The sequence below is a fragment of the Cricetulus griseus genome (genome assembly GCF_003668045.3).
Source record: "Cricetulus griseus strain 17A/GY chromosome 1 unlocalized genomic scaffold, alternate assembly CriGri-PICRH-1.0 chr1_1, whole genome shotgun sequence".
In the NCBI taxonomy this organism is placed as follows: Eukaryota; Metazoa; Chordata; class Mammalia; order Rodentia; family Cricetidae; genus Cricetulus; species Cricetulus griseus.
Window position 1 is genome coordinate 188,836,496 of NW_023276807.1, and position 25,912 is coordinate 188,862,407.

The 25,912-nt window shown below is 44.5% G+C and overlaps 1 protein-coding gene across 3 annotated transcripts in view; it reads right to left on the reverse strand.

Annotated features, from left to right (window-relative positions):
• LOC100753269 (store-operated calcium entry regulator STIMATE) overlaps positions 1–25,912 on the reverse strand; it is a 46,537-nt gene that overhangs the window by 4,162 nt on the left and 16,463 nt on the right. Inside the window, exons 1-6 of one of the 3 annotated variants that reach the window (XM_035453410.1) lie at positions 15,537–15,626; positions 8,368–8,416; positions 7,332–7,414; positions 6,808–6,903; positions 4,578–4,699; positions 256–368 (exon numbers count right to left, since the gene is read on the reverse strand). In XM_035453410.1, coding sequence (XP_035309301.1) covers positions 256–368; positions 4,578–4,699; positions 6,808–6,903; positions 7,332–7,414; positions 8,368–8,370 — 417 coding nt within the window. In that variant the 5' untranslated portion in view covers positions 8,371–8,416; positions 15,537–15,626. Of the gene's footprint in view, positions 1–255; positions 369–4,577; positions 4,700–6,807; positions 6,904–7,331; positions 7,415–8,367; positions 8,417–15,536; positions 15,627–25,912 lie in introns of those variants that run through there. The other 2 variants (XM_027389577.2, XM_027389576.2) reach the window with 2 other exon arrangements.

The window sequence follows — 25,912 nt, forward strand, 5'->3', positions numbered from 1 at the left end:
AGAAGGGACTGTGTTTCCATTAAGTTTGCACATCCCCACAGTTTAATCTAGAAAAGACATGTATTTACATAAAGTGCACGGACGCCAAGTACAGGAATGACAAGTTAATGCTCCTGTAAATAGCTGCTCTAGTAGACCAAATCCAGGACTCACTCGTGGAGCTAAAACAAAAACAAGCAGACTGGGGCTAGGGTGACTGGGATGCTGTCTGCTTGGCTTAGCAGGGAGCTACAGAAGCAGGGGTAGGAGGCAAACCTTTTTCCACTGGAGTATGAGAAGGACGATGAAGACGACCGACTTTTCAAAGATCATGATTACGATGTAAAGGGCACACTGCCCCACCCAGGCACCACACTGCAGAGGGTCTCCTGCAGGGACAGGTAGGTGCTTAGCCACATGAACCCAGGATCTGGATAGGATAACAACCACCCAACCCCCCTGCAGCTTGGACTGATAGCTGCATCCCAGAGCCCTGGCTCTGAAGCACTTCGCAAGTCCCTAAAGCTCTACCACTCATCTCATTCCTAAAACAGTAGGTGCTGTGAATAAAGTCAGAACTCCTAATTTGGATATACCAGAATGTTTTTCTTTCAAAAAATTCTAGGATAGAGTTAAGAGGTACTAAAGTTAGTAAGAGCTGACTGCAGGCTCTCTGGGTGAAGCAAGAGCACTATTATTATCTAGAGTTGATTTCCCCAGTGACTAGTGCTATCCCTCCCTTTCTCTGTCCATGATGAGACTGACACCGCAATTATAAATACAGTAATCATCCTCTTGGTCCACCACCCACTTCTTATGCCATTACCCACCATCCCTGCTGTCCTCAGCTCTGAGAACATCAAGAGGATATAGAGAAACGCAGATTCCAACTGAGTTAACGTAAAAGAATGACAAATCAATGCTTTCCAGGGCCTTTTCAGAGAATTAAAACAAAAACAAATTTGGGGGGACAACCTAATTACCCTTGGTTAGGACAAAGAAGACAGAGCCCTCAGGACAAGGAGGCAGTGGAAACAGGCTGAGGCCAGCAGTCTGTGAGTCTGTCAGTGGCTATGCTTAAGAAATGATTGGGAAGGGCCCAACAGTCCACTGTGGGGGGCATTTGGGCCCCAAAGTACCTCTAGAATGCTTCAAAAAGGGATTCAATGAAGGGTAGAGGACCAGCCTCTCTAGAGGATGATCTAACGGCATCAGAACCTTAGGACAGGCCTTTGCAAAGTGGGAGAGTGGGTGCCAGGGCTGTGTCCTAGACGCTCAACCAGAGCAGTCTGTGCTCCACTGACCAAAACAGGAAAACTAACATTCCAGGGAGGCTGTGAGAAGAGAATCTGGTCTAGAGAGAAATCTCCAACTTCTCATTTGATTCTTCTGTTTCCATAGCAACCCCAGGCATTCATGGTTGCTGCCTGGGCCTTCAAGCTGAACATAGTGGAAATAAGTGAATGCCTTTACACAGCTGTCACAGCCAAACACCAGACCATGCTGTTTCCTTTTCTGGACAATGCTAGGAGAAGGGCAGAAACACACTAACTGCTTGTTCTAATGGCTTCCTGTTTACTTCCACCCTGGGGCAGGGCATCTGAGCTGCAGCACGCAGCACAGCTCCTCAGAAGCACCACCCTCCTGGCAAAGTTGCCAATGCAACTTTTGCAATGCTTTTGGTAAACCACCTGACCTTACTGAGAAAAGTTCACCTGCACAGGAGAAGAAACTATTTGTTAAAACTTTCAAGCAAGAATGGTGATAGCCAGGTAGGGAAATGTCTGAAAAGGGACTGGTGTATCTGGAAGTAAGCAGACAAATGACACCATTTGTTTACTGTCACAAGAGCACTCACTTGCTCAGAGTGTACATTCATTCCATTTGCTTGTAAATTGTGAGCAACTGACAACAGAGAAAGACTTTTCCTCTTCTTTCTATACAGTGGAATTGCCACTGCCTTTTGTTTTGGATACTAAAGTAAAAATGTTCAAAACCAAAGAGGGAAAAAAAGCACCGTGTCCAGATGATACACCAGGCCACAGGTCACGGAAGCTGGACTGAGTGCACAGTTTGTTTGCTTATTTCTGTTCCTTTGAGAGTTTTTCAAATGCTCCCTGAAGTTTGTCTTTACAGGACAAATAAGCATGGCCATGTGTCCTGTTCTCTATTATAATGAACAACCTCAGGGACATTGGTTTGTTTTGGTAAATTATTCCCTCAGGCTAAGTTATAGGAATAGGGGCCAAAAAAGAGACATCTGTGCTGAGATGCTTCCGGAAGGGAACATTTAGATAGGGCAGGCTGGAAAGTCCATGACATACAGTGCTGCCGAACATCACCTTGTTTTTCAGGGCATGAGAAGCTTGCTCAGCAGACCATAGATGTCACAGGTCACTCAGAAACTACTCACCCTTCAAACCAAATAACTCTGCCTTATGTTCCAAGTCCCAAGATTTCTTCTAGGAATCAAGCAAGCTATCTAGAGAGCAAACATCTCTTCTTTTTTTACCTGAGAGTCCTGTCTCAATTGGACAGGTAAGTTCATAGGTGTAGAAGGCAGAACAATGGTCCTGCAAAGATGTCCACATCCCAATCTCTGGGACCCATGACAAGTGCTGTGACTTAGCCAAGGAGGAATTCTGGCTGTTAATGGAAGTAAGGTTGTGATTCAGACTCTAAATGGACTATCTGGGGTGTCTCGGTGCACTCAGGGTAATCACAGGGCCATTCAAGGTAGAAGGTCAGGCTGGTAGACTATGAGAATAACTTAGCTACTGGCTTTGAAAGTGGAGGGAGAGAGTCATGAGTCAACGGACTCAGACAGAACTAGAGGGTGGGCAAGGCAACAGAACCACCATCCTTATTACTTACTGATATCTCCATGTTAATCTGACATAACTGGGTTGACTTCCAGAGGAGCTACAGAGTAAATCAATCTTGTCTTAAGACACCAAGCCTGTGTTGATTTGTCACAGCAGCAACAGAAAAAAACAATTGACAACTACAAAGCAGCAGGTATCAGGGGAGATAGCCTAGGAAAGGAGGACTTGGGGTGGTCCTTGACAAAGGGATATGTTTTCTGAAGACTCTGGTTTCCAACAGTAGTGAAGAGATTACGGGAATGGGCCAAGAGGACAGGGCTCACTCACACATAGCCACTGCTGTCTTCCTTTCTCTCCGTTCTTAGGTAGGCAGACAAAACTTGCTTCAGAACAGGTGGTACTCTAACATCTGGTATATCAGGACCAGACCTGACCTCTGTTCTCAGCCAACAGTTGACTGTGGAGAATCCACATTATCACCAGTCAGCAAAGATGCACTGTGAGCAGTGTTGGAGGCAGTGGAAGGTTCCAGGACTCCTGGTGCAGAGGCAAAAGTCCTCAAACATGCCCCAACTGGGTATGTCACTTAACTCCTTGAGTTGCCTGTTTTATAAGCGAGAATGTGTTATGGCCCATTTCTGTTGGGCAAGCTGAGAGCTCTATGACTCGGGCATTGTAGAAGCCTTCCCTTCAATCCTGCCACACATGCTGTGTTGGGCACTATCTTAAGTCAGTGACTCATCAGCATCAAGTAACAGGCTAAGAAAAGCCCTCCCCTGAGCTCATCTTCCCTCACTGAAGACAAACAATTACTTAAGATTTCTAGAAATACCCAAGGTACTCCACAGCCAGCTCCACCAATCATGTGCCCTTTTAAACTGTCAGAGATCTTCAGCCACCTACAAGTGAGTGGGTCTCTGGGCCCAGAGCCATGAATTGTTTGGATGGCATGACAAGGAAAGGGGAATGTGGATCCAGATTTCCTTCCACAACCCTTGTGCTTGCCCTGGTGCCCTCTTGTGGTGAAGTTCAACCAACACTGTTGTAGAAGAGAAGCTCTCCACTAGCAGCTCCTATCAAGGGCACCTTCAACTCTTCCTCTTGCTTATGGGAACTGAAAGCAGCTTCTTACTCAAGATGTGACAAGGGTGTCTTACAAGGTGGGCCAGCACCCACGAGTTGCTGGTCTGCAGCCTTGTATCTGAGTGATGACCTCATGTTTGAGTGGCTGAGACATCTACATGCTGGGGATGGGCGGGGGAGAAGGGGAGCAAGTCTACAGTTAGAAGAAGCAAGACAACTTGACTTCAGAAGGGATGCACACTCCAGGACTTGCCATGTGAACTCTACTCTGTCTGCAGAGTAACCTACTGACAGGGCAAACACAGTATGTAGCAGAAAGGGCAGGCTTTTACCTCCCTATGGGCCACTTCCCAAAGAAGACTTGCTCCCATCTCTAATGTGATAGGCAGGTGATGTGAGATCTTTGGGAACCTCAACAGAATGAGGTGGCCTTGCAGTCCTGCAGGTGGGACCACAAGTGTCTCTGGAAGAAGGGCTGTCCCTAGCTTCTGCCACCTTCTCTCCCACAAAAGTGAGTGTCTTGGCCTTGAAGTACTTCCTTCCTGTTCCCAGGAAAGTGATATTCAGACCCTAAAACAAACCCCTTTATATTACATAGGAAGACAGTCAACAGCCCCCAAATCTCCAGATTTCAGAGCTACACAGGGTAAGTATTCCCCAACATCTCTACCCAGTGTCCATAGACATTACCATATTCTCCAAAACGCAGGGATTCCCACTGCTGCCACTCCACCAAGACACTGACAGCACGTACGCCCACATAAATGAGAAGCATGCCTACAGTGGCATCCAGAAGAAAGTTGATGAGGTACCTAGAAAGAGAGGCCATACCAGAATGGTCAGGGAGTAAAAGCCATTAAGCTGGGGCCTCAGTGCAGCACTTATCAGGGTCTGGGATCAAGGCTAACAGACCCAGACTTTGTTTGACCTTACTGGGGGAGAGTGGTTACCAATGTATTTATGCAAGAGGTTATGGAAGTGGCGGCTTCTGTCTCCAGGTGTCTGAAAAGGTGCTAATATTAAAAACTTGAAGAACAAGAAAGAGAAGGACAAAGAAACTTCATAAATTTCAAGTGTATGTGCCAAGATTCAGTAGAAGACAGCATACCTGGAAGTAGCTAAGGAAACTGACAGGAAACGAAAACCCAACTGACAACAATAAATCCATTAAACGAATCTGCTCATTCCCTGATGGTTCGGGCCTCATGAGGTCACTTTCCCAATCACTCAAGGAAAATGGCTTCTGAGACTTCCTAGACAAAGTAGACAGGGCCACATGGCCACATGCTCACCCCTATCTGTAAGCATGTGTGCAAACAGGACTTTTACTTTTTATAGTGGTGCTGGTGATGGAATCCAGCACCTATATGCTAGAGAAATGCTCCAGCATAGCTACACTCCCAGACTTGACCTTTATACTTTAGTGAGCATTCTGCTGTCATGAGAAAAGGCCAGAGTACTGGAGAAAAGGCCAGAATGGCAAGGTGGGGAGGCATGCCCATAGTGACCACACATTCCTATAAGGTTTGTTTCCATTTTCCTGACACAAAACCTTTTCCTCACCAAGGGAAAGCACTGTGTTTACCTGCCCTCCCTCAAGGGCCCTATATCTAGATCTAACTGAGCACTGCTGGGCAGGCTCCAGCCATCTAGGGCAGATTAAGTGGAAATGAGACCACTGAGGCAGGCCCTGACCTTCTTTGATACCCTTTGATATCTAAAGGGGTTCTGAATTTCCTATAGATAAGCTCAAGGACTCCACTTCAAGGAGCTTCCAAGCTGCTAGGGCTTGAGACACTTAATGCAGACTAGCAGACCTCTGCCCCAGTCTGGGCTTTGTGATATGCACAACACTCCAATATGGAGGCAGCATACTGTGTTCGGTCCCCAGAACCAAAACATTGAGAGGGAGGCAAGCAGCTTGCTCTTCCCCCTTAAAGACACAAGAGGTCACTCTCAGACCAGAGTCAGAAAGAACTGTCACCGCTTCCAAAGCAACTTCTATTCTGGCAGGAGGCTACTACTCTGACACTCACATCTAATTGGTGAGGAATGCTATTCACACCTACACTTTCACATCTGAGATAAAGCCTGAAAAATACCAAGGACAATGGATATTACAGTCTTGCATCCATATACTTATCAAATGACTCCTGAGCCCACTGTGTGCTGTCCTTGGAAGCGAAGACCAAATTTTACACTCTGTATTCAACACAGCGGATCCATTCAGGCATCAGAGATCATGGGGCCTTGGGTGCACACTGGTTTAAGTCTAGCTCCACCAACTCTTTGCTGTGTGCACTTTAAGGACTATAACCTTGTTGTGCCTCCAACTTGAACTTGGAGATGGGAAGTAAGAGGTTGGGGTAAAACCTCTGTCTCTTTGTCTGCTAGGGTAATGACTATTCCTCCCACCAGTAACAAGTACAACATCTTAGGGCATGGTTAAGGTTTCAGACACATTGCTCCAAGTATCACGTGGAAAGCAGTTCACACTGACAGTCAGAACCGTGGATGTCTTTTGGTCAGAGGTCAGTGATGCTCAACAACTGCCTGTAAGCATCTCAGCACATTGAAAAGCCTATGTACTCTGTGACTGGCACAGACATGCTCTTGCAGTGTTATCCTGTCCTGCTTGGAGGTGGGTGCTGTAAACATGGGACTACTAGGCCACCAGAAAGACAAAGGACTTTAGTTGGACTGATTAGCAGAAAGCCAGCACACAAGGTAACTGTCAAAGCTCCGAGAGCCAACCAAAAGCTGTGTATATAAGCTCATGAAGACATGCATAGGATGACACTAGAGAGGAATCTGGAGGGAAGGGAATGGGTACCTCCCCCAGCAAGAGCGCTGCACTAGTAAGGGAAGGTAAGATCAGTCCATATTTTCAACTGAGGTCAAATTGAAATACAAGACTCACAGTGAACAAGGGTCCTCTTCAGTGAGATCTGCTAGGTACACATTTGCAAAGTGGATGAACAGCATCCCTATGGCTTGTTTGGAAGTGTCTAAAAACCTGCATAAAACAGAACCAGCAAGTGTTACCAACCTGATAGGACAGCAGCACCCACTTCAGAGACAACAGACCAGACCAATCACCCAGACCAAGCCTCAAAATCATCACTAAACCCAGTGGAAGGAGGAGATGTAAAAAGATAACATGCTTAAGATGCAGAGGGCCTCAGCTCAAGGTCTTCGAGGTGTTCCTTATTAACTATGAGAGCAGGAATAAATGCCCAGATTTGGGAAAATCAGTGACCCAGTGAGTACAAATAAGAATTCTCAACATGTGGGAGTACTGTCTTTTACATGCGTGACAATTTACAAAGCACTTTATTGACATGACAATGAGGTTTCTTCCAAAGGAGAGTGGAAGTTTGAGTAAGCTTAGTGTGGCCCAACACTGTTCCCCGAAGCCTGCCTGTCTCCTTCAAAATGACTTACTGTTTGGGAGTTTTGTCCTTGGAATCTATTTCTGAAGCTTTACCACCACATAATGAACACACAGCTGCTACTGCAGGGTCATCCTACACAAAATGAGTATGTTTGATATTCATGTATCTACACTAAACATTTGATTTCCACCCCTGACCCAGAGTCCCAAGCCCCCTGTAAATTCCCAAGTGCCAGAGGTGTGAAAAATACCTTTTGTTCTAATACTTGGTTTTGGTCCCAGGTCCCCTCACAGAACTCCTAGTCCTTTGGTTTGCCCTAGGTGATAGGAGCATCTTTTGTTCTAAAAAAGTGACTAGTTCCTAGAGAGCTTTAGGAGGGGGAAGGCCCTGCAAGACTAAGCCATGATTAAACCAAGACCCACTATACTTCAGGGAGACAGACTAAGTTAACAGTCAGGCAAGCCTAGTGATTTTAAAGCATGGGGCCTGGAGTATTTTGGAACTGGTGAGCAAATGAATTGGTACACAGGGAGGATGGTGTACTCTTAAAGCCATAGTCACAGAACTGTGTTTAGGAACATCCCAGATCACTGAACTTCTCCATCTAGCCATTTATCTGTGTCCTTCATAATAAACCAGGAAATGTAAATACTTTTTCCTTGAGTTTTGAGTCACATCCAGTAGGGGTATTCTAAGGATGCAGACTATTCTCCAAATAAATTTGTATTTGCTTACACATACAGGCTGTAGAAGTCAAGAATGTAAACATAATCTCATAACAAATCAAGATGAAGAAACCCACAGCAGAGGCTGTCGCGTCTGTATTGTCTTCCATCTTCCAGTACCGAAAGCAACATTATAAATAAAAGGAGGGGTCAATAGTTATTTGAAAAAAACAGGACTGCTTTCATATTATAGAGCATGCCTACTAATTAACTCAAATGAGGAATTCCACATACTTTATAAGATACATAAATTCTCCTATTCCAGCCCTACCTTCCCCCAATATACTCCTGTCAGTCCCCCAACCAAACCCCAACACAGCAAAAAGCTTTCTAGGAGTGAGTCAGTACTTTGGTACATACCATATCCTCCACGGTCGTCTTTCATGCTTTGGTTCTCTGAAGCGTTTAACTGGAAGAATAGATAGACATCAGTGGTTTCCCAAACCAACAGCAAAACAAAGTAAATACACAAGGTGGGTTACCAGTCTCCGTGTTATTTACATTGCTAAGCTAAAATACTTTATTGGCATGGGACAACATATGTTGCTCAGTGAAGGTTATAGAGAGCAGTGTTGCCGCCTGTCAGCATGGACTCTTCAGAATTAGACACTTATTAAAGCAAGACTTCTCACTGGGTTTGCAAACCTGCATTTTCCCTTGTGACAAAGCTCACTTGGGTAATTACTAGAAATAACAAAGGACAATGTAGTTGCTTCTAACTGTAGCATATGTTCTGTCCGAGGATAATCCACCCACTTAACTCGGAGGTTTACTGTCTACTCCAAGCTAAGCACTGAGGATACAAACATAAAGATAGCTATTTAGGAAACAAGGGAGACCTATGTAACCATACAGGATGGAAAATGCTAGAAAAGAGACAAATCTGAGGCTGGAAGCAGTAGTTAGGACAGGCTTCCCTAACACAAGCAATCAAGCCATGTCCTCAAGGCTGAGTAAGAGCTTGCTGAAAGACCAGAGACGAGAGAAGACGCTGAGCAAACAACAGCTTTAGGAGCTCACAAGTGCAGCAACAGAGCATGGCTGTATGTTTAGAATAATTTAATTTGTCTCACTATAGTAGATAACAAGAAAGTCTGCTGCAGGTGAACATGAACCAAATTGGGGGGGGGGGTGGTCTGAGTACTGGTCAAGGGGTCTGAGTGAATCCTGTAGGAAAGGAAGAGCCAGGGGAGTCTAAGCAGAGCCAGCTTAGAAAAGCAGCCCAGAGAACTGTGCTGACATGGACTTCTTGGGTGGAAGCACTGAGAAAGGATGCTGACTGTGTGCAAGCTCTATGGAAAAGGCGACAACAACCTGTTCAACCTTGGCTGGCAAAGGACTCACCAGGTTTATACCTGTGCCTGAGTTGTCTGGGCTCACTGTCTAGAACAGAAGAAATAAAGTTTCACTGCTACAGGCACCCCTGAAGCTCTTGGCAACATTCTACAACTAAAACAATCACCAGAAGTGCTGTTTGTGTGATATTTACTGCACACCAAAATGCTAAGAGAGAAACAGACTGACTCAAGCCAGACTAGATCCCTAGTCACAAGTGGTAGCAGGAGAGAACCAACTTCTGGAGAAATCCCAAGCTGCCAGAGGAGCAGCAGGAGGAGGGTGAGAGAGAAAATAGCACACAAGTCAATACACCCTGCTCTCTGGATAAATACAGCCAGTCCACATTTGGCAGGGCAAGGCTGCCTATAATACAAAGGCTGAAATAACAAGCCTGGTGTTTCGAGTCATGTTGATACAGAGACATAAAAGCTGGTGGAACTGTAAGGAAGCCTATTGCATTCTTGACACATCATAGACCCAAAACCTCAACAGTGCCAAAGGACCTCAAATGGAAGCCAAAGTCTCTGCTGGCCTGAATGACTCTTCAAATTAGTTTTCTTCCTAGAAGCAGGCCAAAGTCTCTCTGAGGCATAGGGGTTCACAAGAGAAAGGCCTAGAAAATTCCAGCCAGGGCCAGAGCCACTTTATGCTTATCACTTCTATTCTCACAGTTATTATTATTGTTTCTTTTGGTTGTTGTTGTTTGTTGAGTTGTCATGGAACTAGCTCTGCAGACCATGATGGATTCTAACTTAGAGATCCACTTGCCTCTCCCTCCTCAGTGCTGAGGTTAAAGGCATGCGCCACCATGCCCAGCTCTCTCTTCACTATTTTCAACTGGCCTGATGTCTCCTGTTTAAAAAGCCGGCGAGAAAACATACTCCAAAAGAATGAGCTAATGTGGTAAGCCCTATCAAAGTATTATCTACTTACATACTTCTACATTACATTCCTTCAAGTGCAAAGTATGCACTCTGTGAGTATTAATGCCAATGTACCAAGATGTATAGGGATGCCACTGTGATACTTTTATAACAAAAACCCTGGAAATAGGCTGTCGATAAATATTAACAGGGCTAAATATATATAATGGGCCATAACACATGCGCGCGTGCGTGTGCGCACACACACACACAAATCCTGGACATTGCTAAAAAAAAGTAGATCTAAACAAAATTAATAACAATATGCAAACACTTTCAAATTATATTAGTAAATTAATACACATATAAATATATAATAGACATATGGACTTTTATGTAACATGTCCCATTCAGGAGGAAATGAGACAGACAAAATCCTTGCCTTCTGTACATGGGAGGGCTGGCTGAGACACAGAATACCTCATTGTGTGGAGGTGAACTCTGCATCAGGGCAAAGACTCTGGGAAGTAGAGTGTGATCTGTTTGTGAAGATTCTAGGTCATCTAACAGGTAGTCAAATAGTTTTTACCCTGAAGCCACAGCAAGTGCTCCCACCTCCGCCCCCCCCCCCCAGTGTTGATGGATGTGAAACTGAAGTTCACTAAGAAGCTTTATTCTGCTGCTGTTCTAACAGCAGCCTAAAGGGGGTGATGTGGGAGGAGGGAGACCCACTAGACACCCTGGGTCAAAGGACAGCTTGCTCACATGCTGCCACAGGAGGCTGAAGAGAAGAAAGAAGATTCTAGCTGCTGCTTTTTAACCCTTAAGCTAAAGACATGAGAGAATGGTGGGGAGGCCTCTGTTGGTGGAATTCAAACTTGTCCAGTGATGCCCTGCATTTCATCTGAATGCTGTCATTCAGGGACAAAGAACCCTGGGAAGACAAGTCTCTGCTGATAAAAAGCCAGGAGTTGCCACTAAAAACATGGTTCCCAAGAACTCACCCACAACATATGCCCTGGGGCAAGGCTCAGGGCAGAGAAAGCAGGTAATGCCTTCAGGGTGGGTTAAGCTCCCCAGAGCTGGAAACAAAGGCTCCAAGAGCTTGAAGAGTCTTTCCAGGCAAAGGGAGGAGGAAAAGCCAGAAAGCTAGCCCTGGAGGCCAGCAGCACTAAGTAAAGCCTTTTGTCTCATACAGGACTCCAAACTGCTTCAAGGCCATGGGTCCTAAGCAGGTTTTTGGCCCCGAAGACAGACAGACACAGGGTCCCAAGCTTCTGAAAGAATATCAAGAGTCTGGGCTTCAGACACAGAGGTGGTTCTGAATCCCGTCTCTGTCTCTAACTTGCAAATTAGCACACATACAAACATACATACAAACATACATACACACATACACACACACACACACACACACACACACACACACACACACACACACACACACAAAGAAAGAGAGGGAGGGACAGACGGAAGGTAGAGAAAGAGGGAGGGAGTATCCTTAAGAATGACCAGCTTTGGGAGTTATTTAGAAATACCACCTCAGACTGGGGAGGGAGAGAGTACAGGGAAAGATGACTGGAATAAGGGGACATTTAGGGATGTGGAAACCTAGAGCAGTAGGAACTTTCTGGGATTTATGAGGGTGACCCTAGTGAGGACTCCTAGTAATGGAGGATATAGAGCCTGAACTGGTAATCTCCTGTAACCAGGCAAATCCCAGTGGTAGGACTGAGACAACAACCCAGCCACAAAACCTTCAACCTACACCTGTCTTCCTTGCTAGATGTGCTAGGGCAACGGTGTCTCAGAATATGTGGAAGTGTCCAATGACTAGTCTAACTTGAGGCCCAAACCAGGAGAGGGAGCCCATGCTCTACTGCCTGGAGGGCCAGGAACCAGAAGCTGGATGCTCAGAGATTTACACAACTGGCAAACAAACAAAACAATGAAATGATTCCTAATGATATTCTGCTATACTCAGATTGGTGCCTAGTCAATCATCATTAGAGAGGCTTTCTCCAGCAGCTGATGGGAGCAGATGCAGAGATCCATAGCCAAACATTAGGCAGAGCTCAGGGACCCCATGGAAGGGAGGGGAGGGGGATTATAGGAGTCAGAGGGGTCAAGGACACAGGAGAACTCAGCCTACAGAATCAACTAAGCAGAGCTCATAGGGGCTCAGAGGCTAAAGTGGCAGTCACAGAGCCTGCATGGGTCTTCACCAGGTCCTCTGCATACATTCTGCAGTTATTTAGCTTGGTGTTTTCGTGGGACTCCTAACAGTAGGAGTGGGGATGTCTCTGTCTCTTTTGCTTGCTCTTGGGACCCTTTTCCTCCTACTGGTTTGGCTGGCCCAGCCTTGATAGGAGGGTCTGTGCCTAGGCTTATTCTATCTTGTTATGTAGTGTTTGGTTGATATCACTGGGAGGCCTGCTCCTTTCAGAAGGGAAAGGGAGGAACAGTGGATGGGGGGGGCAGCATTTGGGAGGAGTGGAGGGAGGGGAGACTGAAGTTAGGATGTATTGTAAGAGAGAATAAATAAAATGATACCAGCTTATCAAGATTAAAAGAGAGAGCATAGGACTGGCATAAAACATGAGCTAAGGAAATCAAAGTTCACTCTACTGTTCCTGCTTCTCTTTCTTGTCCCTTCTTCTCTGGATTCACCTTCCCAGTCATAGGCTGCATCCTACATTGGCTTCAGAAGTATATATGCTTGGCTGCAGGTTTAGGAGCCTAGGCCTCCCCAACTGTGGTCCCTAGTCATTCTACCCTTCCAATGGCCTGAATGCTTCTTTGACTCGTTCTTTCTCAACCCTTGGGAAGCTATTCTCTTAGACATCCATGCTGAGGACGTGGCAGTCTCCACACCAGCCACTGATGGATCTTCTGGGCACATCCCTTTGTTCATATCTACTAACTGGTACAGGCCTTCGTGATTTGCACTCCTGTGCTGAGAGTGTTCTCTGACAGGCCTCCCTGCTCCTCCACCAGCCCGTGCCCACACTTGTGGTGAGTACACACACCAATGTAGAGGGTCTGACTTGACTAAAATGTCTATCTCCTCCAATCTTATTCACTTTTGAATTAAAATACACCTTTTAGGAAATGTACATAAACAGGAAATATATAAAATTCAAGGTATGTGTTTCCATTTTTGAGACAGGATCTTGCTGGAGAGCCTAGGCTAGCCTTGAACTGGAGATCCTCCATTTCAGCCTCCCAATTGTTGCGATTACAAGTGTATACACCATGGCCAGTCCTGATTTTTTTCTTTTTCTGATAGCATTTTTATGAAATACCTTTTCAATCTCTTTTCTTTCAACTTTATGCTTCAGGTGGATCTGTTGTAAGCAGCATATATGTGAGTTTTCCCTGAAATCTAGTTGATCATTATAATAGGCTGAAGCACAGCTCCCTAATCTCTAATCAGCCTACCTTCTCCATGATTACACTGGGAAGCAAGTCAATTAACTGCTGCTCCCTCCTGTTGTAAAGGACAGTGACATATCAATCACAGGGACTAGAAAACAGAGATGCAGAGGGACCTTCCAAGAGGGATCTTTTCAATAACCCTTGAGAACGACACCACAGGAACAAACATCACATGTCTGTCCAGAACATGAGTCATCCTCAGCAAAGAGAAGGATGAATCGGCCAGGCCTGTTGGCAGGGCAGAAAAATCTAGGCCACATCTGCTAACCACAATCAACAAGCACCTCTGGGGGACCTGAAGGTCCAAGCTGAAGTCAACTGACATAGCTGTCAGAGTCAAACTCATTTCTCTTGGCCCCCACTTGGCCTATTTCTGGGACAGAGATGGCAATGAGACAATATCAGATGCCATCTTCAATCACTCTTTTCAAAAGATTAAATAAGTAAACAGCCTCCTCAGAGCCATACTATGTTATATAACAAGATTGTTTATTGTTTATTCATCTAACTCACGTATCCATCCACCTATCCATCTTTCCATCCACACATCTGTCCATTTATCCACCCACTCTTTGATCTGGCCCTCACTGGCTTCCCTAAAATATAGATTATGCGATCTCTTTTCTACTTAAAATACGATGACACATAAATTCATTGAATCTCACACTTAAGATGTATTCATTTTACTTTAGTAAATAATTCCTTTACAATTATAAACACACAAAGCCGTCCCTTGCCTCTCCCTAATATGTAGGGGAAGGGCAGGCTCCTTCTCTAGCCAAGGCCTCACATGGCAGGATCTTGTTCACTCTTCTGATCTGACTTCACCTGCTCCAGCCACAGGCCTCTTCTTGCACCAAACACCCACATTCCGTTTTCCTGTCAGCAGCACTCTGCTCCAGATCAACAAGTGACTGTCGTCTCCTTGTCCTGTACTGGTTGGTCATCTCCTCAGAAGCCTCTGCAGACACCCACATCTACAGGTGTGCACCCTGCCCATTCATCAACCTCCTGTTCTATCCTATCTGCTGTACTCAGAAATTAGCATGTTTCTTCTTTCTTGTTTCTTTTGGTACTGGAGGCTGAGCCCAGGGTCACATGCATGCCAGACAAGCATCCTGCCACTGAACTACCTCTGCAGCCTTGTATTTATTTTTATTTTCTATTTTTTTAATATTTTGACATTAAGACAAAGTCTAACTAAGTTTCAAGTCGGCCTACAACTTGATTTGTTGCCCAGGCAGACCTTGAAATCATGATCTTCCTATCTCAGCCTCATGAGTACTTGGGATTTCTGGCTTAAGCCAGTAGGTCTGGCTTCTCACATGTTTTCCAGGCTTTGTCTTATTTTCAATAGCAATTCAGCTCTGTGGGGTCAGAAGCTTCTGCTCACATCAGCCATATTCACCAGTGGCACTTAGATGGAGCCTGGCTCATATCAGGTAGCTGAGTAACATATGTTGAACAAGAGAATTTATTTAGATTGCCACTCAAGCTCCATTTCTTGAGATTGTCTGGGTATTTATTTTCATTTCAGTAAGTTCCATGAATTTTCATGACAGGTTCTTTCAATTTAGCTGTAGAGACTCAAATTGCTTTGGACTTAAACAGGGAAGCTGCCAGCAAGAATGCCAGAGGACAATTACTCCTCAGGGCAAGGCAAAAGGAACTGGTCCACAAGGTTGATCATGGTATCTGGTTTTAGAAGCCAGAAGCAGACAACTAGGTTTTTAACTTCAAGTGCTCACAAGTAGTTTTTGGTAAGGACTTAACTTTCTCTGAATCAGATAAGACTCTAAGGTAGGTAGCCAGGTTTAGACCTCTTGCTCAGTTAAGGGCTAAGAGATAAATGATGATCCTCAGAAAAGTTGAACTACTAAATAAGCTTACTTTTATGAAGTCCCAGAAGCTGCAGCTTCACCAGGAGGAGGGCAGCAGTGCTACCTGCTCATGTCAATGAGCCAAGTCATTGCACAGCACTTCACATGGACTCTGGGGTAAAGAAACAGCAACAGCTGATAAACACACAAAATAAGCAGCTTTGATGATGCTGACTTTGAAAATGCAAACTAGTCATTTTCATCAAAATTAACAAAAATTAATAGATGTGGTAAGAATTAAGAACAGGTATTTCTGGTGAAAAAAATAATAAAAGTGGGGAGGCAGGTTTATAATCCCAGTACCCAGAAAAACTCAGTCCAAAGAAGGCACTTCCCTGGTAGTCAGGGAGGTCTCACTGGCCTGAACGTTCTTGAACCAAAAATGCTACAGGTAGATGTGTCTTGGATGAGGCTTTGGGACCTAGTATGGAAGGTGGTAGGATGAGGTCTTCAGGATGCAGTCTGGTATGAGAACCAGGAGCTGGAGACCTGTGAATACATCCTAAGACGGGTGAAATGTCATATAACTCTTCTCAAAATACTGATGAGAATCCAAGCAGAAATAGGCTGTTGTAGAAAGACTGTCTCCCAGTTAACCATATCTCATAGTGGATGAAGGCTTCATGTATGTGTTCTATCAACATACAGGTACTCCGTAAATACTTACTGGTTATTGTTTTAATTTGGAAATAAAGCATGACATAAGGAGATGTGATTGTGTGTCAAGTTGACAAGGGGTGGACTTATGATGACTATTCTTGGTTGTCAACTTGGTTACATCTGGAATTAATTAAAACCCAAGTAGCTGGGCATACCTGTGAGGGATTTTTTTTTTTCTTAGTTAAATCACCTGAGTTGGCAGACCCATTTCTAATCCATACCTTTGAGGTGGGAAAGTCCCCTTTAATACAGTTTTTTTGAGACAGAAAGATCCATCTTTAATTTGGTCTACATCTGCTGGCAGCCTATATAAAGGGCATGAAAGAAGGAAGCGTCATTCTTTGCCTGCTTGCTCTCACCTCACTAGCAAGTCCATCCATTTACTGGCATTAGAGCTTACTTCTTCAGCATTCTGGTGTATACGGAAGACCAAATAAGACACCCCGCCTCATGGAATGAACAACTACTGGATTCTTAGACCTTCTTGTTGGGAGACTGCCATTGTTGGACTAGTTGGACCACAGCCTGTAAACCATTCTAATAAATATTCTCTCTCTCTCTCTCCCCCTCCCTCCCCCCTCTCATTCTACAAGTTCTGTTCCTCTAGAGAGCCATGATTAACACAGATTTTTGTACCAGGAGGGGTTCTAGAGCATCAGAAGTATAAGGATAAATTTTTAAAGTATCTGGAATAGGCTTTCCAATTTGCTAACATCTGTAGTTGCTGAAGCTTCTCCTGGAGGCTCAGGGAGTATTAAAATCTTACAAATTTAAGGAGACAAATACATTTGATTATCATGATTCACCAATTGTGAGAGGCAATGGATTTGGTGACTCTGTATATGAACGCTTTGACAATTTGTGGAAAATCTAAAAGAATGATAATATTGATTGGCTGCTCCTAGTATCTCTGGATAAACTGACAAAAGGAAAAGAATGAGCTCCATGATAAGATTGATCAGCTTCAGATATGCACAAAAAATCTAAATGTGTCCTGGAAAAGAATCTTCTCTCCAGCAGCCACAAAGCTTGAGTTGAGGAAAATCAAACTGAAGTCTCATTATAAGGTTGAGTGAATTACAGAAAGACATCTGGGGAAGAAGTATATAGACAGATCTCTCCAAATGGGTGAAGGATATGAAGATACTTATATCCCATGTAAATGCTCATCTAAAGGTGACTTCAGCTGAGCAGTTCAGAAATCAAGTAGATGGGATGACTTGTTCTACAGACAGTCTGCCTCTTTCCCCAGCCATCCCTGTCACTGCCCACTGGTCAAAGTGGCCATGTTGGCAGAGATGGGGGTTATGTATGGGCTCAACAACGTCTACTCACCAAGGCTGACCTGGCTACAACTGCTGCTGAGTGCCAGATCTGCCAACATTGAGCCCTTACATAAGGCACCATTCCTCGGGATAGGGGACCAACCAGCAACCTGGTGGCAGGTTGACAACATTGTACCACTTCCTCTATGGAAAGGACAAAACTTTGTCCTTACTGGAGTAGATTCTTATTCTGGTTATGGATTTGTCTTTCCTGCATGTTATGCTTCTGCCAAAACTACCACCCATGGAATTACAGAATGCCTGATCCACAGTTGTGGTATTCCATACAGTATTGCTTCTGACAAAGGAACTCACTTTACAGCCAGAGAAGTGTGGCAGTGGGCCCATGATCATGGAATCTACTACTCTTACCATGTCCTCCACAACCTTGAAACAATTGGCCTGATAACAAGATGGAATGGCCTTTTAAAGACACAGTTACAGTACCAATTAGGTGACAGCAGTCTGGAGGGCTGGGGCAGGGTTCTCCAGAAGGCAGTATATGCCTTTGACTCAGCATCCAATAATGAGAACCCCTCCCCCCCAAATACTCAGAATCCACAGGTCCAGGAATCAAGGGTGGGAAAGGGGATAGTTCCACTCACTAGTGGACCCTAGTGACCCACTAAGAAAATTTTTGTTTCCTGTTCCTGTGACTGTAAGTTCTGCTGGCCTGTAAGTTTTGGTTCCAGAACAGAGAGTGATCCTCCCAAAAGCTACAAAAAGCATCCTACTGAACTGGAAGCTCAGACTTCCCCCTGGCCACTTTGAGCTTCTGAAGCCTTTAAGTAAAGCCAACAAGCTAAGAAAGGAACAACATCGTTAGGAGGGGTGATTGATCCAGATTACCACGGGGAAACTGGATTGCCTCTCCACCATGGTGGTAAGAAGGGTTGTTTGGAGTGCAGATCCTGTAGGGCATCTCTTGGAGCTACCATGTCCAGTGATTAAAGTCAATGGGAAACTATAACAGCCTAATCCAGGCAGGATGACAAAGGGCACAGACCCTTCAGGAATGAAGGTGCGGGTCACTCATCCAGGAAAAGAGCCAAGACCTGCTGAGGTTCTTGCTGAGGATGGAGGAAATACTGAATGGGTAGGAGAGGAAGGTAGTTATAAATACCAGATAAGGCCACGAGACCAGTTGCAGAAACATGGATTATAACTAACCTGACTGTTTTTGTCATATTTTGCTAAGAATGAGTTTGTAAAGATAAATTGTGTTTCCTTTCCTCAATTTTTATAGCATGTAATGTAACATCAATTAAATTTGTGATTATCATATTTAAGTTGAGATACTAGAAGAATGTCCCTCAAGGGACACTGCCACTTATTGTAAATTTATAATGTGTTTGTGGTTGTATGAGGGATAGTTATATCATGTTAGACATAATTAAAGACCTGGCTAAGTACATAATACATTTGCAATTGTACATGGCATAGTTATATCATGCTAGATGTAATTATGATCTGGTTACTGTTTTCACTTTGAAATTAAGCATGATATAAAGAGATATGATTGTGTGTCAAGTTGACAAGGGTGGACTTGTAAATGTCTATTCTTGGTTGTCATCAGCTGACTACATCTGTAATTAACTAAAATCCAAGGGCACACTTGTGAGGTTTTTTTTTGTTGTTGTTTTTCTAAATTAAATCATGTAAAGTGGGAAGATCCACTTTGAATCCAGATCTTCTAAGGTGGGAAAATTCACATTCATTTGGCCCCACCCAGCACTTGGAGGGAGGAAGCTTGCTTGCTCTTCCCCTGCTTGCTCTCGATCTCACTGGCAAATCCATTCCGTCACTGGTATTAGAGCCTCTTTCTTTAGGATTCTGGTGTATACTGAAGACCAGCTGAGACATCCAGCCTCCTGGTCTGAACAACTATTGGACCTTCTGTTGATAAACAGTCATTGTTGGACTAGTTGGACCATAGCCTGTAAGCTATTGTTTTTGTTTGCTTGTTTTTTGAGACGGGGTTTCTCTGTGTAACTTTGGAGCCTGTTCTGGAACTTGTTCTGTAGATCAGGCTGGCTTCGAACTCACAGTGATCTGCCTGCCTCTGCCTCCTGAGTATTGGATTAAAGGTGTGTGCCACCACTGCCTGGCGGCCTGTAAGCTATTCTAAACACACACACTTACTTCTGTAAGTTCTGTTCCTCTAGAGAACCCTAATAAAATTCATCCATGCAATGGAGCACAATTGTTAAAAATGTGGAGACCATAAACTTTAAATGGGTGTATTTGGTGGTACATACAGTGCAATTCAATAAAGCTGCTTAGAAAGTAAGACAGGGCTAGGGGTGCAGCTCAGCCATAGGATAGGTGCAGCTGCCTATCCTCAGTGGAGCCAAACTAAAGAGGAAGTAGGTCCATCTGCAGTTGAACAGAAAGTTGGGACCAGGGCATTGCCAACATTTATGGGCCTGCAATAAGTATCATGAATGAGTCTGGTCTCTAGGTGCAAAGTAAAAGCTTATGAAACTCAGACCTCCATGTAATCTGGATTGCAAAAGTCAAGAAGAGCATCTAAGAAATGAGCACCCAAAGAAGGTAAATCTAGGACTGGCAAGACGGCTCAGCAGGTAAAGGTTATTTCCTGTACAAGCCTGGTTACCTGAATTCAATCCGCAGAACCTATGAAAACACAGAAGGAAAGAACTGACTACAAAGTTGTCCTCTGGCCTCCACATGCTCCCAAACTTGAATGTTTTCAAAAATCTAAGCCGGACGTTGATGGTGAACGCCTTTAATCCCAGCATTCAGGAAGCAGAGGCAGGCGTACCTCTGTGAGTTCGAGACCAGCCCGGTCTACAAGAGCTAGTTCCAGGACAGCCTCCAAAGCCACAGAGAAACCCTGTCTCGAAAAACCAAACAACAACAACCAAAAAAACAAAAAACAAACAAACAAAAAAAACCCCAAAAAACTAAAAAGGTAAATCTAGATGGCAAAACAATTCCAGGAGGCCATTTAGTCTGGAAGGTGAAGAGGGTATCTATGTAAGAATTAATCAAAAATTTTTATGATATATTGTAGAAGTCAACTCAAATCTTAGTGTAGGTTAGAAGTGAGGGGATTTGACTATTAAAAGTTCAGGCGAGTTCAGGGTGGTATGGCTGTAGACAGGCTATGTGATGGAGCAGATACAAAAAAAAAAAAAGTTCACAGATACAGACAAGAGGTCAAACTGGTTCCTCTAATAGCTCTGCTTGTGGCTTTTCTGCATATCATAGTTCAGGCTCTTATGCAACTCTACATCTGCTCTGCCAGTGGGAGTGGGACAGAGGAAAAGCTCATGTTTCCCAAGAGTATGCAACATCCCTTCACCGTAAATGTGGGTTTCAGCCACCTTCCCACTGGCTGCTTCTCCAAGCTCTACTATTGGGCTGTTGTGGCCAAGGGCACAATGTCAGTTAGGAAAGTTGGCTTACAGTTCTGGTGCCCGTGCTATAGTGTAGAACAAACAGGGGGACACACCAATGAGCATAAATAAATGTGCACTGTAGTGAGGGCACAGAAACAGCAAGAGCAGTAGGTGGGGCTTGCCTGGGAAGTAGGACACCTGGGTCTAGTGCTAGCCCAGTCTCTGACCTGCAACTCAGTCTCCAGTTCCACATGTACATGGAGTCTTGGACTAAGAGGAGTACATTCTCCTAGTTCCACTGAGCGATGACACAGTGGAAATGGCCTAACTCCTCAGGATCATGTGCTACAGTGATGAGATGAGCCCCTAGTGATCTTGTGTTATGGAAAGCAGTTGCCAAAGTGGGCTGCACTGGGCTAACTGTGAAACCAAAACAGGAGCCACTCTGTTATATATTATTATTATTATTATTACCTTCCTAGAATAAGTTTCTATTTCCTAAGCCTAATGTGTCTTGCAAAACCATGTTTTTCAACCTGCATTGAATTTGTGACCCAACCCTTTGCCTTACTAAACTGCTGAAGATGTGATATGACTACCCCTCTGCCTTACAAAAATGTGTCTTTCCAGATACCTTGAAGACTGCCCTTTCATGTGATGTATTCTTGCACTTATCTACCCCACAGGCAGCCTTAAGCCCTGAGTCTCCTACTCTTTTGTCCAGGTGCTAACAGCCAGTTAATCTGGCAGCTGTTTTCAATCAACCCTAACCCTTCCCCATAAAAGGGACCTCAAAAGTCAGTGAAGGGGCTACTCTCTGAAAGCCTGACTTTGGGAGAGGCAGACGCTGGCTAGTTCTAAATGTGGTTTAATCTGACAGTTGTGGGATTGGTTTTCTCCCCTCAGCATTCTAACATGAATGCTTACTCAGCACTACCATTCCAAGTACCTCATCCAGCACAGTTTCTGTAAGAGCCTATCATGACTGGTGATCAGCACCCCCATCTTGAAGACAAGAAACAATCTCAGAGGGATAAAGTTATCTGATGAAGCCACACAGCACTGGAACACTACCATTATGCAAAAAGGTACGGCAGTCATGAGAAGCTAGGGCCCCAATTCAGGCAGTGTGATGCTAGGGCTCATTAGCAAGCTCAGGCTGGACCACATCTAGGAGTCCTCCTGTTGAATGACAAGTATTTGCCCTCCTAACTGTCCTGAGAGCCACCCAAATGCATTTCTATCCTGATAACATTACACAGAAACATGACACCGCTTTTTCCAAGAACAAGCTGACGGGAACTGGCTTGTTTTGAAGCTACATAAGCAGTTAGAGGTGTGTCTAAGTGAGGAACTCTGCAGAGTTTCAGAAGGCAGCATTACTTTCTCAACAGATGAGAGGCAGGGAGACACTACCCTTTGAGTGTACTAGGGGGAAAAACAGTTCTGAGAAAATAAAAAGTGGCACTGGGCTATAGCTTAATGTCAGAACATTTGTGTGGATACACAAGGCCACGGTCAATACCTAGCACCACAAAAAAAAAAAAAATTAAAAAGAAGTTAGTCATTGTGGTATATATACACTTGTAGGCAAATGCTAAATAAAGATCGAAGGTTCAGGCCAAACTGCTATACCTTTCATTTTTGAGGCTTTGGTAGAATGCTTGCATAGCATGCTCAAAGCCCTGGCTTCTGCCACCTCCACCCCCGACAGCACTGAGTATGGTGGTGCATACACATAAATCCAGCACTCAAGAGGTAGGGGCAGGAGTACAAGTTCAAGGTCATCCTAGGCTGTACTACAAGAGACTCTGCCTCAAAACAAACCAATAAAAATGAACACTATAAAAACAAAAAAGGAGCACATGCCTTTAATCTCAGCACTTGGGAGGCAGAAGCAGGCAGATCTCAGTGAGTTCGAAGCCAGCCTGGTCTACCAAGTGAGTTCCAGTTGAGCCATGACTGTTTGTTACACAGAGAAATCCTGTTTCACTACCCTACCCCCATCCCACCCCCACCCCACCCCCAAATAGGAACTAGTGAGACTGCTAACAACATGGCAATGATCAGTCTTTCAGAGGAACACCCTCTGCTGTGCAAATGAGAGATGCTACTTTGGCCTAGTGACAGTACTATCTATTTATTTACCCATATAATCCCTTCAACTGCCTGCCCCAACTCCTCTACCTCTAGGACCACCAAGGCATTCTTTACAATTTTACTCATGGAAGCAAATTAATAGGTAGACTTATAAGAACAACTAAAAGAAGATCAGCCGACACCGGAGGGACACAATTACATTTAAGACATTTCCACCAAGATCCTCAGCCCAGTGAGGTGAGTACAGGAAAGAAGTCTTGGGAATCCAGCGGCAAGACATAAGATAGCAGAGAGCAGCCAAGGCACTCTTAACTTCACACTAAACACACCCCAAGAATGTTGAGGACTACAACGAAGAGATAAGCCCCTAGTGAGCTGTAGACACAGCCTTCTTTGGCCATCAGTGGGAATCTTATCAAGAGTGGTCTGATGCTGCAGGTCCCAGGGTCTCATCTACTTCACCCTTTCTTCACTGAGGAAGAACAGGTGGATGCTGAGAGCAGAAGTGATATGTGAGAAGTATGCCAGCATGGAGAAATTCTGCAATGAACAAAGGCCCTGTTAGAGAGGTTGTGGAGGAATGCAGAGTTGCAGTCATGAAGGACTGCTGACCTATGAGGGCTCATCTGGTCATGCTTGGATCCCTCATATTGGGAAACTCCCTCTGTAGACAATGATCATGAGAGACACTAAGTGGAATGGCACCAATAACTAAGGGAGGGAGGTCTGCCTTGAGGGCTACAAACTCCAGCTACATGGAGTGAGGGGGAAGTCACTTCAGCATATAGAGGCCCGGAGAGGGGCTTGCCTGATGATGTTTTTCAGTCTGATTCAAAACTATGTCTTCTCTTGGCTTTTGGCTCCAACCTTCCTTAAAGTCTAGAATGGAGATATGCCAATTCCAGAGAACCAGTATGCTCTGGTTGTACACAATCTACAAAGTCCTAGAAGAAAAAGGAGGTATAGGTCTCTCCAATTTGTTCCTGGACTTTACAACCAGGCAGCAGTACTGGCCAGCATTGACCTTTGGACTTGCTCTTCAGCCACATTACCTGTAGGATACTTGGCTAGGCTCTACCACACCTGATGCTATGAACAGGATCCAAATGTGGCAAGGGCAAGGACAGAGCCAAGGAAAACAGAGTTAAAAGACACTATCAAGAATCAGATCAGGCAGGGCTGGAGAGGTAGCTCAGCAGTTAAGAACACTTGTTGCTATTGCAGAGAGCCAGGGTTTCGTTTTCAGCATTTACATCATTGCTCACAACCACCCATAACCCCAGTTCCCAGGGATTCACTGTTTTCTTCTGACCTCAGTGGCATGTGGTACACAGACATACATGCAGGCAAAACGCTCACACATATAAAATAAACCTTTAAAAAAAAGAGTCAGAAGGGGTTGGGACATGGCTTAAGTCACTAAGTGCCTACTGTGTTAGAGTGGGGACTTGATTTTGGGTCATCAGTACTCAATTAAAATTCTGGCACATTTATGTGTGGCTGTAACTTCAGCTCTGTAGAGACAGGTAGATCTTTGAAGTTCACTGGCTCCCAGACAGCCAAGCTGAATCGATGACCTCCAATTTGAGTGACAGACTTTACCTCAAAAGGTGACATGGAGAGTGACTGAGGAAGGCACCCAAGGTCAATCTCTGGCTTTTACATGATTGCATGCATACATGTACATGTACATGTACATGTGTACGTGTGTAAACACACACACACACACACACACACACAGAGCATCAGGAGAATGGTGACTATGTGCAATCACATTCTAAAGGACAGCAGGGTGGTTGAACAAAGACCTACTAAGGCATCTGTCTTATGGTAGAGGGGGACAAAGCTGGGCTCTGCACTGTATATAAACTAGGAGTTTCAAGAGGGCTTCTGGTGCTCCCTCTCAGTGAGAAAGGAACCCATCAAATGCCTCTTTACATAGAAGAAGCAGAAACAAAGCCACAACTGAGATTATAAATGTGTAAAAAGTCACCGCATAGGGAATAGATTTCTTTTCAAACATTGGCCCATGTTTGACTCCAACATGTAATTCAGACACTCACCATAAAACAAAAATAGTCTGAAATCCAGCATGGATTGTAGAAACACAGATTTCTTACCAGTTAAAAGTATAAGCAGAGAGCAGCCAAGGAGGCTTGCTAAGAACAAGGCAAACCTAAGACAGACAAATTGCTTCTGTGACTCAGAAGACCGAAGTAGGTAGTACCTATGTTGGCTTAGATGTTGGCTGGTAAACCCATCTTCCAGAGCACAGGAGGGTTTGCAATGCTACAACCCACCCGTAGGACTGTGGCAGTCCTACTCTCTCTTAGTCTACATTCTATCTTTGTTCTCACCTTCCCCCTACCTACAGGAAGACACACAGGAACTGACCTCTGCCCATTCAGCACACAAATCTGGACAGTGAGCTACTTGTTCAAGTAATCTGTTTTCCTAATCAGACTGCAGGCTTTTGGAGAGCAGCAATCAAGTTTCTCAACTTCTCCGTATCAGTTTTTCTCTATCATGTGTCACTGTTAGGTTACTCTGAAACCCAGTGACTTACAATAAGCATTTATTATTTAGTATCTTTTGTGAGGCTGTATCATCCCTGGATACCCACTCCAAAAATCCATACACATAGCTTTTAGTACCATAACATTTTCAAGAGGTGCTTAAGACCTGTCACTTACAGTACTCCACAGAATGATAAGGGAGGATGGAGAAAGGACAGTAAGCAGGAGGCACCAGGAGCATGTGATTCCTATGTGGCTTGGAGGAGTCTAAAACTATACCGTTTTTACGCTACTGTGGTAGGCATAGCATTTAATGTTAAGAAAGAAACAAGAGTTGGACATTGTGGTACATGGCCTATAATCATAGCATTTGGGAGGCTGAGGTCACAAGGTCAGCTTCTGTAGGTTGGAAGCCAGGCC